The sequence below is a fragment of the Daktulosphaira vitifoliae genome, unplaced genomic scaffold (genome assembly GCF_025091365.1).
Source record: "Daktulosphaira vitifoliae isolate Bord-2020 unplaced genomic scaffold, ASM2509136v1 Scaffold_3, whole genome shotgun sequence".
NCBI lineage: Eukaryota > Metazoa > Arthropoda > Insecta > Hemiptera > Phylloxeridae > Daktulosphaira > Daktulosphaira vitifoliae.
Window position 1 is genome coordinate 10,028,650 of NW_026099574.1, and position 14,984 is coordinate 10,043,633.

Genomic DNA, 14,984 nt, shown 5'->3' on the forward strand with positions numbered 1-14,984 from the left:
AATCTAGAATTTTTTCACGGAAATCGTACGTTTTTCTTTAATTTTGATGTCCGTTTTCACTATGAAGACAAGTCCACAGGTCAAATTTTTTTTTTTTTTTTAAATAAAGTATATTACATAAACTTTAATTTAAAGTATATATAAAAGTGTCAGTCTTTCCGGATCATTTTCAAAAGTTAAGTTGAAAATGTTGCCATTTTGAAATCCTATCTAGGGGCTGGTAAAGCGTCAAATGTTGACAAAAATATATCAAATGATAGGTAAATACCTAAGGTATCTATAAATAAAAAAATTATATTGATTCGGTCATCTTTCAAAAAGTTATGGCAGTTTTATGTAAAAAAAAATTTAAAAAATGTTTAAAGTTAGCGATTTTTAAATTTGCAATTTTTTGAGGATTTCGCCCGTTTTCGGAGAACGAGGGAATTTTTTTTAATTTTTGAGAGTAATGTCTTTGACTAAAGATTTGTGATCTTTTGACGTATTGCTCATTAAAATTGGTCCAGCGAAAGCTGAAATTGAGCGTTCACAGACAGAAAAAATAAAAAAAAATAAAAAAAAACACATCATAGTAAAATTAATACCTTCTGAGCTTCGCATCGAAGCTAAAAAAATTGATATTTGATACGAACTCTTGTGCTCCACAATACCGTACATTATTTAGCGACCGGTTGTCAACGGAGGTGTTCGTACCGCTAACGGCTGTTTTTCTGATATTTTGCTTATGTCCGCACTGTGATACGTGACGTGATGATCAACGGTTGGTTGTCTTCCCCAGTAACGGCTATTTGCCTTATAGCTTATGTATAGTGATTATATTAAATAAAATGTACAAAATATGTTGATAACCAAACAAGTCGCCAAGCTAAGTTTAATTATTAATAGTCTATTTTAACATAGCTCTAAAATGGTATCACAACTTATAGAGCTGTTTTTTAAGTAGTTTAATGGAGTGTTTTTGTTAAGATTTTTATATTAATAAACAAACCATGTTATTTATTTGTTACTTTATCAAGCTCTGTCAACATAAACTAATATAATAACTAGATAATATGCAACGTTTTATTAATTTTATTTAAAACTCCACGATAAAAGAAAATACTATAATCCTGTGTTACGTCAATAAATTTGTAATATAAAGAAAACCCATTAAAAGCATACGTATAGAATAAAAAGTTTTTATCCTTCATTTAATTTTAATGGACTGCTTCTTGGGCTGTAAAATTACATCCTTTAAAATCGTGTACTATGTATATAATGCTACCTGCATTATTTAGTCTATGAACTTAAAAGGCTGTAGTGTCTGATTTCAACGGCAGTTTCTCAAAGTAAAATTATCACATTGTGAACGAATTATTTATGAAATTCGGTCGTAAGGTCAACGCCCACACATGACTATACAATTGGCGTGAACCGAATAACATATTTATTATTAGAATAAATTTTTATTTTTACTCGTTATTATTTAAAAATTTATAGGTAAAATTCTAGTTTCTCGTTAAGTATAGTGTTAATGATATTATTTTATTTCTATTGTAATAGTTAAATCAAAGTTTCTTTCTTGCGCTTTAGTAGTTTTTGCATTAAAGAGTTGACACGTACAATGGGCCTTGAGGCTGCTGACATTTTTTTAACATACCACGTTCACTGATATATACTAAAGTGTGGTTATAGTTGGATAATAGTATAACAATAATGAATGTAATAGTCTCCGAGAAATTGTAAGAGAGTTAAAATTATTCTTAGTTACAATTAGTTACGGTTTCAGTATACACATCATTCTGTGAATACAATACTGTCTTCATAATAATATACTGATCTGTTGTCATTATCATCAACAAGGGTGCAATGACATTTATGTGATTTGTACGCTTGCAGCAGTGTGAATGACAATATAATAAAATTATAATTGTTAAAAAATACATCATGTAAATAATTGATTTGTCGTTTTTTTCTTAGTTTGTAACCGTTCGCTAGTGCAGGGGTTGTTTTTTTCTGAAGATGGAAGTTGGTATTGTCCTGATGATTATCAAAAGCTTTTTGGAAAAAAATGTACAGTTTGTAATGATTATATAAAAGATGAACTTGTCATTGTACTAGGACAAACTTACCACCAACAGTGTTTCACTTGCTCTCATTGCAGGTATAAATATATTTCAAATTTTAATTGATAGCTTAAGCTCAAGAGTTTATATAATTAAATAAAATATTTTTGTAAATATTATAATAATAAAATTATATATAAACATTTTTAGGCAACCATGTCCAAAAGGTGATCTAGTAACATATGTAGGTAAATCAATCCTATGTTCCAAATGTAAAGAAATACCAGTGAAGCGACCAGGGTCTGCCCAATCTAGACAAACTACTAATAATGAGACTGGTATGTCTAAAATTTTAATTTATTTAAGACTATAATTATATTTGATATCATATATTATATAATATATAATATATGATATCAAATGATGTATATATATATATATATATATATATATATATATGTAAATACATATATCAATATGTTTTAGATTGTGCTGAGTGTGGTGAGGATTTAAAAAATGGTCAAGCCCTTTATGCTTTGGATAAACAATGGCACATCTATTGTTTTAAGTGCCACGCATGTTCGACTGTACTTCATGGGGAGTATATGGGAAGGTGTGTATGATCATATTGATATGCACAACAAATAAGGCAGTAACTCACTTTTTCTCACTTTTTAGGATATAAAAAGTAAAAATTATTCTGATATATAGGTTATATGTTTATCAATTTTCTTAGTAGTTTAATTCCAATTCAATCCAATTTGTTGATATTATGATGAAAGTTATTGTAAGAAGAGTAAAACTGAATTCAAATGCCTTGTAATCTCAAAATGGATATTTCTGAGTTACTGCTTTATTCATTGCGATATATTTTAATAATGTACATATTCTTTTAAAAAAGTTTATGTAATGTTAAGTGTTAAATACCAGATACTATAGCATTGACTGAAATAATAAATAATTTTCATATAAATAATAGTATAAAGTTCATTGCTACTAAACAATTTTTTTAAAAATTTCTCTAACTTTTTACAATTTACATAACAAAATCATAAGTACAAAAAAATTTATCTTTAAAAATAAAAATATTTTATAGTTTTTATAATTTATTGAATAAATTAGTCACTCATTTCTTAATAGTTTGGTTAATATAATTTATTTCTAATAAATAGTTAACTGTTCTTCTTTTTCCTCGCCTTAATCCCAACTACTTGGGGTGGGCCACCCTTTTCCTAAACTTCCACTTGACACGATCACCCACAACATTTACGTTCACATCAGCCATCTTCATATCGCATTCAATTACATCCCTCCAACTCTTTTTTGGTCTTCATCTACCTCTTCAACATTTATTTCTATAACTGTTTTTATAGCTTCCAATTCTTCTCTTCTCATAACATGACCAAACCATCCAAGTCTATTATCTCTTATCTTATCATATCTTATCCACAATTGACACTACACCTACTTCTTATATGTTTGTTCCTTATCCTATCTTTTCTAGTCGCTCCACTCTTCCATCTAAGTATTCTCATTTTTGCTACACTCATTCTCTGCTCTACTTTCTTGTCAACCGCCAAACATTTTGAACCATACATCATAGCTGGTCTCACTATAGTTTCATAGAATTTACCAATCAGCATATTCTTTTATCACATAACACACCAGATGCTTCTCTCCACTTTAACCACCCGCACTTAATCTTGTGTCTTGCATCCTCGTCTATACCCTCGCTCCTTTGCACAACTGATCCTAAATACTTAAAACTTTCCACTTCTCCTATCACGTCCTCGCTTATTGTCACTGAACTCCACATTTCACTTACCTCGTGTTCTCCTTTGTCAAACTCGTACTCTATATACTCTGTCTTACTCCTACTTATTCTTAAACCCTTTTCTTCAAGAGCTGGTCTCCACACCTCTAGCCTTTGATTAATTTCCTCCCTATTTTCTTCTATTAATACTATATCGTCGGCAAACAACATGCACCACCGCACCTCTCCTTGTATTTCTCTAGTAATTTCATCCATCACCATAGAAAATAAGTAAGGGCATAAAGCAGAACCTTGGTGCATTCCTACTTTTACCCTAAAACTTTCTGTTACTTCTACGCTTAATGCCAACACCGCCTAATATTTTCCATACTTCTACTGGCACTTCATCTGGTTTTACTGCTTTATTCTTTTTCATTGATGCCACAGTCTTCCATACCTCTTTCTCACCTTCCTTTGTTCCTAGCCTATCATACAACTCATTATACCTCTTAAACTTTGCCTTACTTACTGCACACTTAGTTTCTTTGCACAAGTTTTTATACTCTATCCAATCTTCTCTCCATTTGCTCTTCTACCATAATTTGAATTGCTTATTCTTACTATATATAATTTTTTGAACGTCCTCATCACACCACCAGGTTTCCTTGTTTCCTGGCATTCTACTTCTACTTTCACCAACAATGTCTTTGCAGTATTCTTTACACAATTAGCAAATCTATTCCACACATCATTTATGTCTCCCACAACATTTCACACCCACTCTCATTTATTGTTTTTAAAAACTCTTTCATTTTCGCCTTTCAATTTCCACCACTGTATCCTCGATTTTTCTCCTGTGTTCTTTCTGTTTTTGTATATTCTCTTCTACTACACCACAACTTTATTACCATCAGTGAATGTTGTGTTACACTCTTGCCTAGTATAACTTACAATCTTTTACTCACTTTACGTTCTCTCTCTTCCACTTAAAATAATCAATCTACCAGTTAATGTTCCAACATTCCAAGTACCTATTCTTACTTTGCATCTATCTTTTTCCCTTATACACCAGTTCAGCCTAGAGTTAAGTGGTGATGTTTCTACACCGTTGACACTACAAGCGTTGGGTAGACCTTTACACATGAGTGGTGAAATAGCTACCTCACAAGTTGTCCGGCTGGTATCAAACACTTTGTTCCTTAGGTCTTCTCTGTTTTTAACTACTTTATTTCCTCTCACTTGTTGTCCCCGTGTACATCCAAGATGAAATAATCTGCCTAAATTTTGTTCAGGATTCCTCATACTTTTTGACAAAAATTTTATGCCGGCTGTTAACCTGATGCAACTTCATTAGTCGCCTCTTACAACTGGCAGAGGAGCTGTGGAAGTATTCTTATCCCCTATCCATAGGGAGAATAAATAATTTACTGTTAAAGTTAATAAACTTTATAACATAATATAGTATTGTAAAAAAATAACATTTTTAAAAGTGGAAGAAAAATATAATTTTTATAAATCAACATCATTAAAATTGTAATCATAAATTTATAACAATTGCTTATTTTCATTATTTGAAATATAATGTAGCACAAGACTATATATGTTAAGTTCATGTTACAATGATTACAATAATTAATCTAATTAGGATAGTTTGTACTTAAATATTTAAATTTGCATTTATGACCTTATATAAATTTTATGTTTGATTTTGCTGTTCTGAAAAATTAATAACATTTATATATCAATTTTTAAAGGAAAGAGGTATATATTATTATTTTCTTAAGTGAATCCTAATTATTTTTTTCGTAATTTAAGGGATGGAGTTCCTTATTGTGAAAAAGACTATCAAAAACTTTTTGGAGTCAAATGCACATATTGTAGTAGATTTATATCTGGAAAAGTTTTACAGGTAAAAAAATTATTTTTATTACTCTTTTAGTGTATACTAAGATTTTTAAATGATAATAATACTTTGATATTATGATAATTTGTTCTTTTAATTCATTATTGATGTGAAGTACACAATTTTCGATGTTGACAGTATTAATATTAAAATATACAAGATGTCACATTATGTTAAGATTTTTTAAATCTTGTAGAAATGAGCCCCTTAACAAAACACTGTACATTTTATGATATTATTTTATATTGTAGAAATTTATAATATCAATGTTTGAAAATCATTTGAGAATCTTATTGTATACTTTTTAATAGACTTCATTGGTTTTTATTAATTAGGCTGGTGATAATCACCATTTTCATCCTACATGTGCGAGATGCGCTAAATGTGGAGATCCTTTTGGTGATGGAGAAGAAATGTATTTGCAAGGTAACATAAAATTTATCATATTTCTATTTTTTTTATTTATTACCGAGATTGAACAAAATAATTTAAAAGTATAATTTTTTTTCTTATTAAGTAATAATTAGAATCTTATGGTACATTATATTAATGTAAAATAATTTTTTATTCATAGATTTAATTAAAATTGAAATTATCTAATATTCTTTGACTAAAAATCTAGCTTTGTATTCTCTAATAATTAGGGCTAGGAAATATAAGTATTTATAAATTTTGTTAAGTTATTCTGAATGCACCATCAGCAATCACAATTATTTATTAATTAACCTATAAATTTACTAATGTTTTTTACCGAGGTTATGGTTCTGGAAGATATTTAGAGAGGTTTATCATTCATAAAACGAAAAATATTTCTATGGTACTATATAATTTTATCCCAAAGTTGCACAAACTTGGGACCCTTTAAAGTGCTTCAACACAAATTTTATAAATGCATATAATTTCTAGCCATAATAATACTAAAGAAATATATATAATTATAACTAATTTTTTATTTGTAAATATATTTTTATTATTAGTGTTGGACCTGTTTATTAATTATTAATTGTGGCCTATCAATTTTTATTAACCAAATTAAAATTGTAATCAAGGTTTTGCAAAGATTAAATTTGTTTTTTTATTCACTACTTTGTTTATATACTTTTAAATTTAAGTTTTTAATTTATTAAAAAATATTTTGTTTAAAAGTTTCAAATAGTAGTTAACATTTTCATATTTAAAATAATTTCTTAGTTTTTATTTATTAGAAATATTGTGTGCATAAATAGTATTAAAAAATTTTCTGGTTTTTAATATTTATTTTTATATTATTGTAAAAAAAAATAATAATTATTTTTAATTACTAAATTACATTGTTTAAAAATATATCATCATTTATATTTGATTGTTATTCATATAAGACCCTAGTTGTTTTTTAATATTTGTAGTTTTAAAAAATCTTCAATTAGTATTATTACCTTAATTCATATCTAGCTCGAATTTTAATTATTTAAAAGTCATTATTTACCTCATTTCAAATAAAAATTATCATAAATTATATTTATTTTATTACTATTTTTTCAGGTGGTGCAATTTGGCATCCACGTTGTGGACCAGGACCTACTGAAAATGGTACAATAATTAATGGAGGTAATATTTTAGTATTATATATACTGTTGTAAAAAGTTTGATGGTTATTTAAATATTACTTTTTAAATAAAATATTATATTTCATTACATCATAAATTTATAAAAGTCAAATTCTTTGATGTTTTTTTTTATACTTGAATAAAAGTAAATGTTTAAATGTAAAACGATACTCTCAAGTTTCTCATTGCATAAAGTATATTTTAGCTGAGTATAATGTAAATTTTATTACACTTCTATTCATCATATTATTTAGGATCAAATACCATGTTAAACGGACATTGTAATGACCCTGAAGAGTTTGACAGGATCAGTTGTTCAGCTGCCAGTGAAACACAGGTAATGTAGTGATTTGGCTTTTAGTTATTCATACACATTGGTTTATACTTAATGTAATAAAAATATTCAAGTAGCTTTTTAGAGGTATTTCTCTCTATTTATTTATTATTTTTTTCTTTTGTTATTAATTTTTAGTAGTAACTAATTTTATTGTAAATTATTTATAGTTTTTATATGTAAGATTAATTGCACATACTTTTCTATACAATTTTTTTATGAAAGTTTTATTTTCATTTTTTAATGGATGGTAGATTTTTTTTAGATGCTTTTTATCTATTAGTTTGTATGTATTTACAGTTTTCGTTGCGCTCTCGTTCACGTGCTTCCAGCTTTAATGGTTCGTGCTATAATGGCTCTTGCAGCAGTAGTATGAATAGAAAGGTTAGTAATACAATATTTGCTATTCTATTTGGTTGAATGAATAAAATGTAGTTATTTTTGTCATAATTAATTGAGTATAATTGTTGAATGGATAAATGTTATTACAGCATTATTATCGGGATATACCTGGAAGTCCTGGGTTGTTACTTAGAGAATATAAGACACCCGCTGTTCCTATAAGTCGTATTTACACTTACAGTTATCTAACAGAAGAACCCACTCAAGGATATTTAAAACGACCTATAGATCCATATGATAAACATCCTACTTCACCACATTTTCATCGTCCAACATGTAAGAATTTTATTGTAAATTTTTATTTATTTTTGTTGAATTATTATAAACTTATGGATATATTAGCATGTGGTAGTGTTCGTGGAAGTAGCAAATGTTCAACATTGCGTTCAGCTGGTAGCCGCACTGGTATGAGAGCACTAATTGATAGTATACGTTCAGAAACGCCTAGGCCTAAATCACCACATAGTATGAACAATGAAGAACCAATTGAATTAGCTCATTATCCAGCAGCTAAGCCACCAGCACCAGGTGAAAAGCCAAAAATTGAAAGAGATGATTTCCCAGCTCCTCCGTGTCCTTATACAGATCCTGGTATGTACAAAATATGATACATAGAGCTATTTCTTACAGAATCATAAAATTTTATATTGTACAATTTAGAAAAACGTAAAATTTGGTTTGATAGTTATAAGGGAATTTCAGATGATGAAGATGAGGTGGATAATATTAAAAAAGATAGGCCAGTAGATCCAAAATTAAAAGTATGTAATTGGATAATATATTTAGTTAATTCAAATTAAATTTGAGTGAGTTTTTTTAATTATTCTTTATTTTTAGAAGGAGGAAGAAGAACTTAGAAAAATGGGTTCTGGTATTGGAAAAGTTTTTTTACAAGAAGTTCGAGAACGTGAAAAACATCAAAAATGGAAAGTAGCACACATTGACCCTCGTAATGCTTCAAGGTGTCCATCTGCTGCTCGTGAACCAACTTATCGTCTTAGATATCAATCTCCTATTAATGCATGTTAGTATTATTTTTTAATTTTCCAGTATTTAATGGTTCTAAAGTTATATGTTCTATAATAGTGTAATTAAGTCAAATCTCCAATAAAAGTTTAAAAACTCAATATATAATAATGTGAATAGATTATACACAGGTTCTCCTTAATGTTAGTTTAAAAAATTACTGAACTAATAAGTTTTGAATTTTTAAATATTGAAATGTAGACATTGTACATTTAAAATAGATAATAGGATTTTTTCTATTTGATTAATTAAAAGGTTATATTCCTTAATTATTCAAAAGTTAACACAAGTGAGATATTAAGCATATTTTTATAAGTATGTTGCATAATTAAAATTAGCTCTTAATTGTATTTATATTGTGCTCAATAAAAATGTTTAAATTGAAATAAGATATATGTAGAACTATTTTGTTTTGTTCAAACAGCTCCATCTCGTAATCTAGACCACCAACGACCTTGGGAAGAGGATGGATATTTGGATTCAAGTTACAGATCATCAGTTGGACAATCTACAGGTGCCATACCTAGCTATAATAGTAAGTTTTTAATATAGTTTTAATAAAGTATTTTCATCAGTTAAAACGTGCAAAATCTAATGCTAAAAAAGTTCAATTGAAAATTATTTATTGCCTAGAATACAGTTAAAGCCGACTTTCTGACTAATCTAATAACTGAAATAATTAAAATTTTATTAAAAAAAAAAAATGTAATTTTAATCATAAAATATTTTATTATAATTAATTTTTATACAATGTTTGACAATTTAATGATTTTAAAGAAATTTGTAAAATAGTTATAGTTCCTGTTATTTAATTTATTTACCTTGTAGAATTGAAGTGATATTTTGCTAAATAATTTGCTTGTTTACTATAAATAATTAAAAAATAAACATTAAATCAACTTGAATTTTTTCTTTTTTCTTGTATACGCTCCTAACTATTTAACTTCTTAAAATTATTGTTTGTTTTTAAATTAGAATTTATATTATTTAAAGTGAATCAATACATAACTAAACTTAATTTAAATTATTTTATTATTATGCCTTATATCGAATACAAATTTCATTTATACTTTTTTTGTTGTTAAAATTTTATACACGAGGTAATTTTTTAACATTAACCATTCAATTTTTTTAAAAATAATAAAAATATAGAAAATTTTTTAAATAGACATTATAAATCCATTTTTCATTCCTTATAAGTTTATAAACTTTATTTTTTAATTGGCAATATACATATTTATCTAGTTTATTATATGACAAATAATCTAATCAAGGAATTGACTTCATTATTTTGAAAGTTATTAACATTTTCATGCCTAAAAAGGAGAAGTGCAGTTGAAAAATGTTTTTATCAGAGTTTCACCCTTAGTCTATTTTATAAGTGTAATAATTTTCAAAATTATGAGACAAAAGTTTGTATAAACCAGTATTTTTCTTTAATATAAGTTATTTAGATTTGTATAGTACTATTTAAAGAAATAAAGCTTGCATTATTATAAGGAATAAAGATTGAACATAAAAAATAATGAATAGTTAATAAATTGAGAGACATATATAAAATTAATAAAATCAGTAAAAAAATTCTTGATGTTTTTATTATTTTGTTAAAAATTGAGTGGCTAACCTTAAAAGAACCACTCTGTATATATGGCCCATTTAATCAAGGTGGCGGTATTAATGTTAGATTTGTGCCTTATATCAAGTACACACTAATTTTTTTTTTTATGTCAAAATAAATCCTTAACATTTCAATAGATTATGAAATATAAAATTATTTTTCAGCTATTGATCACTACATTGAATTACTTTTATTTGTAACTAATATTTATACTACATTATTTTTCATATTTGTAGAAATCAATTGTAAAAAAAAAACACATTACATGAGTCTTTAAGTTTGTTAAATAATTTTTAAAAAACTTAGTCTTTACTAATTAATATTTTTAGATATCAATAATATGAACAAATTTTGATTGAATAATTTTAGAAATTTATTTAGAAATCTATTTACATAATAAATTTGAACAACTAAATTATAAATCTATAATAATTAATTTGATTAAAACTTTTCAATTTTAAAATATGAAAAAATTATTCATTTTATGTAATACTGTTTCTATTAAAATATGTTAAATATTCATATTTGATTAAATTTAAAAATAATTGATATAATGTGATAAAGTCGATAATTAGAAATTCTATCAAATAACACTAAATAACACTAAATATAATTTAAAGTGATTTTTTATTTTAAAATTAGAAACAGATAATATTTTTTGTAAAAACAAATATAGTGAATTTTTATGCATTTTGACATATGGAAATTTTTGCAAATTTAATGTTTTTACTAACATACAATTAATCACAAATTTTTTTAATTGCACTGCAAAAAAATATTTTTAATACTTATAACAAAAATAATTATTTGTTAATTTTGGGTTTTTCATTAATTATAATTTAAAGAAAGTTAATAAAGCATATATTTTTTGAATATCCTAATAATTTTAGTAAAACTTGTTGAAAAAATACCTTTTAGGAATGTAAAAAAATAATATTTTAAACAATTTTTACAGAATTTCTATAAGAAGTAAAATAATTGTTTTATATTAAGATGATTATAATTTACGTATATGCTATCAAGGCCTATTTAATTGACTTTAAAAGAATTAAATTTAATTAGTGCATATTATTTATTTATGATTAAAATTTTGTTTAATATTCCATGTTAAAATACCAGCGAATTTCAATTGAAGTCTAGGTGAGATAATGTGTTATGTAACAATTCATATAATTTATAGTATTTAAGAAAAGCAAAAAATTAACTTAGCACATTATTTTCACCCAGGTTTCAACTACAATTATTTTAAGATAATTTACCTCCTTTATTTTAAAAACTAGTGCAGTTAGTGCATAGAGCTTTAAAAAACTGAAATTATATGGTTTATAAATGTTAAATCATCATTTAATTTTATTCTCTATTTGAATAGAAAATTTTTAGTTAGAAAATATTATGGCTAGACCTTCTTATTAAAATCTGTGCTCCTTTTATTCATCTGTTTTATGTTATTATACTAATCCCTAACATTTAGTAGTATTTAGTTTTTATAAGTGTGGCTTGGAATTTGTGGTTTTTTGTTGCATGGTGTGTTATTTGTTTTTGTAGCATACTATCAAGGTCAGCATGGGTCGGCTATAATGACAAGGGGCGCTCGCAAGTCGTGCACTCTTCCAGCCGGCTTCACCGGTAGCTCTGTCAATTTTATTCGGGTAAGTAATAAAAAGCTATTTTCTTTGTTCTTATGTTTACAGTTGTAAGTGCATTACGTCATGTACCCAAACCCGGCTATGGTTTGGCACCTAGCCGACGATCAAATACTTTCAGTTCAGCATATTGCATCAAAAATCCACTGGTATGATGAGTCGTATTATATCTGTGTGTTTTTCAACTTGAAAATTATTAAATTTGGATATCTTTTCATTGAAAATCAATAAATTCTTAATCAATCATTTCCAAAATGTTTTTATTTTAAAAGTTATCAGTGAATGTAAAGCTAATATTACATTTATCCTTTTAAAAAATCCTATATAAAAAATAATATATATAAATGACTGTCAAGAATTTCCTCATATATTATCATAAAGTAGTTTAATGATTATTTTATATTTTATAGGATGGTTATTCTATTAATGGCTTAGACAATAAAACACTTAGCACAGATTTTAACTGCGCTAGGTCAGAAGGTGAGTGCTTAAATAGTTTTAATAGATTTAAGTTAAAATATTACTCATGACTACTACAATGTATATAGAATTTTGAAGGTGATAGAATTAGTTATTTTTTTTTTTAGAAAATTGTTTGTATTTTTAATCTAAAATATCAAATATTATTTTATTTATAGTCCAAATATTAAGCTTATGCTATGATACAAATGCATGAAAGAAGAAGCTTAATTCCTTTAATTATATGATGTGCATAACTATTTAAACACAAAAATGTTACTATTATTTCTTTGTTTCAAAATTAATTTGTTTTAAGTAAATTATAATTTAGTGAAGGTTCAGGCTTTAAAGTTATCTTCGCATTATTATCCAACTGTATAAGGGTTTATTGAACTAGAAAATTGAAAGAAAATTAGTTGTATAAACATTTTATGGGCTTCTACAATTTTAACCTGTAAATTAAATTTTATTTATTTTTAAATAAAGAAAACTGCATAATTTTATTTTTATAATTAAACTTGCTGTTTAACTTTGAAGTTGATTTTTTATTAATAAATATTTTTTTATTAATTAATTATAAAATTAATCTCTTAACTTATATAAAAATCTGCAGTAGAAAATAAATTTAACTCAAAGATTATTCTTGTCAAAGCTGTTACGCTTATTTATAATTTATATACTGTTAATATAAATGAAAAAAAAATAGCAAAGTTCTTAATATAATGCCTAATTGATATGTAGGAAAAACAAATGCCTGCTTATACTAATCTAGCTTGTCTGTTTTGGTGCAGTTTCTGCCGGATCTATATCTGAAGTGGATCAAGGCAACATGGTATGTAAACTTTAAAAAGTGTGAAGTTTAATTGTTTTACTATGCATTAATTTTTCAAACATAATTAAGATATTCTTTGAATATTTATTAAAAAGTATTGAAAAATTTCAAATAAAATTTTTTATTAAGTTTAAGTGAAATATGTTTATTTTTATATTAAAATTTTTTTTTTTACATATTTTAATCTTTATAAATCTTTAGCTTGGTTTTATTTAAGATGTTTTAAAACTCATATTGAAAATCTTCTATTGTTTATATGATTATTCTTTATTATTATGATAATAATTTTGTGTAACATTTACCTCAATTTTTTATTTGGGCATATCCCTTATTAATAAATAAATAAACATAGTTTTTGAATTTTATCAGTATTATTATAAATTTTATATACCAATTAGATTTATTATAACTATGCTATTAAAAATTAAATTGCTTACTCTTTTATCAATTTTATATTAACTATAAAATTCCATACACTTGTAAAAAGTAAGATATATTTTTATTTTATGCAGTGCTCTGAAATACCTGCATCATCTACTTACACTGGATCTTTACGGTATGCTACTAATATTCATCGCTCATTACCAAATATGTCTTCATCACATCACAGCTCTGAACCACCAAAAATCTATCCATATCACTTATTACTCATCACAAATTATAGGCTGCCCTCTGATGTTGATAGATGTAATCTTGAAGTAAGTTACAAAGAAACGAGATTATATATAAATGTATATATTTGTATTGTTTATAAATTTTATAATTATTCTTTCAGCGTCATTTATCTCCTGCTGAATTTGAAGCCGTTTTCCAAATGTCTCCATCAGAGTTTTATCGATTTCCTCAATGGCGTCGAAATGAACTTAAGCGCCGGGCACGCTTATTTTAAAATTATATGCACTATATAGATTATATAAGCAAATGCTATAAATTCTTGATTTAAATCTTTACTCAGTGCTACGTTATGATTTGACAATTATAAATTATGACATAGATAACAATCTTTAATATACCAAATTTTTCTTTTCTTTTTCTATCATAACTTATAATTTTCTACTATAAAAGTATTTTATAACCATGCTTCTTTTATTAAAAATAAATTTTAATCAATTTATAAAGACAAACCAGTAAGTATATATTTAGTAGATTTTTAAATATTAATATTCAGTATTGTGGCTTATATTATTTTTGCCTTAAAAGCACAATTTATGATACATCAACAATTACTATAATAAATAGCTTATCAAATCTATATTGAAATTATTATTAATCAAAGAAATATTCAATAAAGATTTTGGTAGTTGAAATAAATAAATATGTTTTTAAATCTTTACAACATAATATATTTTTGAAAAAATGTATGAAGTTACTACCAACATTTTT

At 25.7% G+C, this 14,984-nt stretch overlaps 1 protein-coding gene across 3 annotated transcripts in view; it reads left to right on the forward strand.

The window, feature by feature from the left end:
• The window catches only part of LOC126901879 (actin-binding LIM protein 3), a 28,770-nt gene extending 14,135 nt beyond the window's left edge, over positions 1 to 14,635 (forward strand). Inside the window, exons 4-21 of one of the 3 annotated variants that reach the window (XM_050678771.1) lie at positions 1,960 to 2,143; positions 2,256 to 2,383; positions 2,532 to 2,658; positions 5,614 to 5,707; positions 6,037 to 6,127; positions 7,223 to 7,288; positions 7,542 to 7,624; positions 7,922 to 8,005; positions 8,113 to 8,299; positions 8,366 to 8,614; positions 8,684 to 8,784; positions 8,861 to 9,047; positions 9,474 to 9,584; positions 12,213 to 12,316; positions 12,721 to 12,790; positions 13,561 to 13,601; positions 14,114 to 14,299; positions 14,377 to 14,635. In XM_050678771.1, the coding sequence (XP_050534728.1) occupies positions 1,960 to 2,143; positions 2,256 to 2,383; positions 2,532 to 2,658; positions 5,614 to 5,707; positions 6,037 to 6,127; positions 7,223 to 7,288; positions 7,542 to 7,624; positions 7,922 to 8,005; positions 8,113 to 8,299; positions 8,366 to 8,614; positions 8,684 to 8,784; positions 8,861 to 9,047; positions 9,474 to 9,584; positions 12,213 to 12,316; positions 12,721 to 12,790; positions 13,561 to 13,601; positions 14,114 to 14,299; positions 14,377 to 14,490 (2,207 nt within the window). In that variant the 3' untranslated portion in view covers positions 14,491 to 14,635. Of the gene's footprint in view, positions 1 to 1,959; positions 2,144 to 2,255; positions 2,384 to 2,531; positions 2,659 to 5,613; positions 5,708 to 6,036; positions 6,128 to 7,222; positions 7,289 to 7,541; positions 7,625 to 7,921; positions 8,006 to 8,112; positions 8,615 to 8,683; positions 8,785 to 8,860; positions 9,048 to 9,473; positions 9,585 to 12,212; positions 12,317 to 12,358; positions 12,460 to 12,720; positions 12,791 to 13,560; positions 13,602 to 14,113; positions 14,300 to 14,376 lie in introns of all 3 variants that reach the window. The other 2 variants (XM_050678772.1, XM_050678770.1) reach the window with 2 other exon arrangements.
• The last annotated feature ends 349 nt before the right edge of the window (positions 14,636 to 14,984 follow it).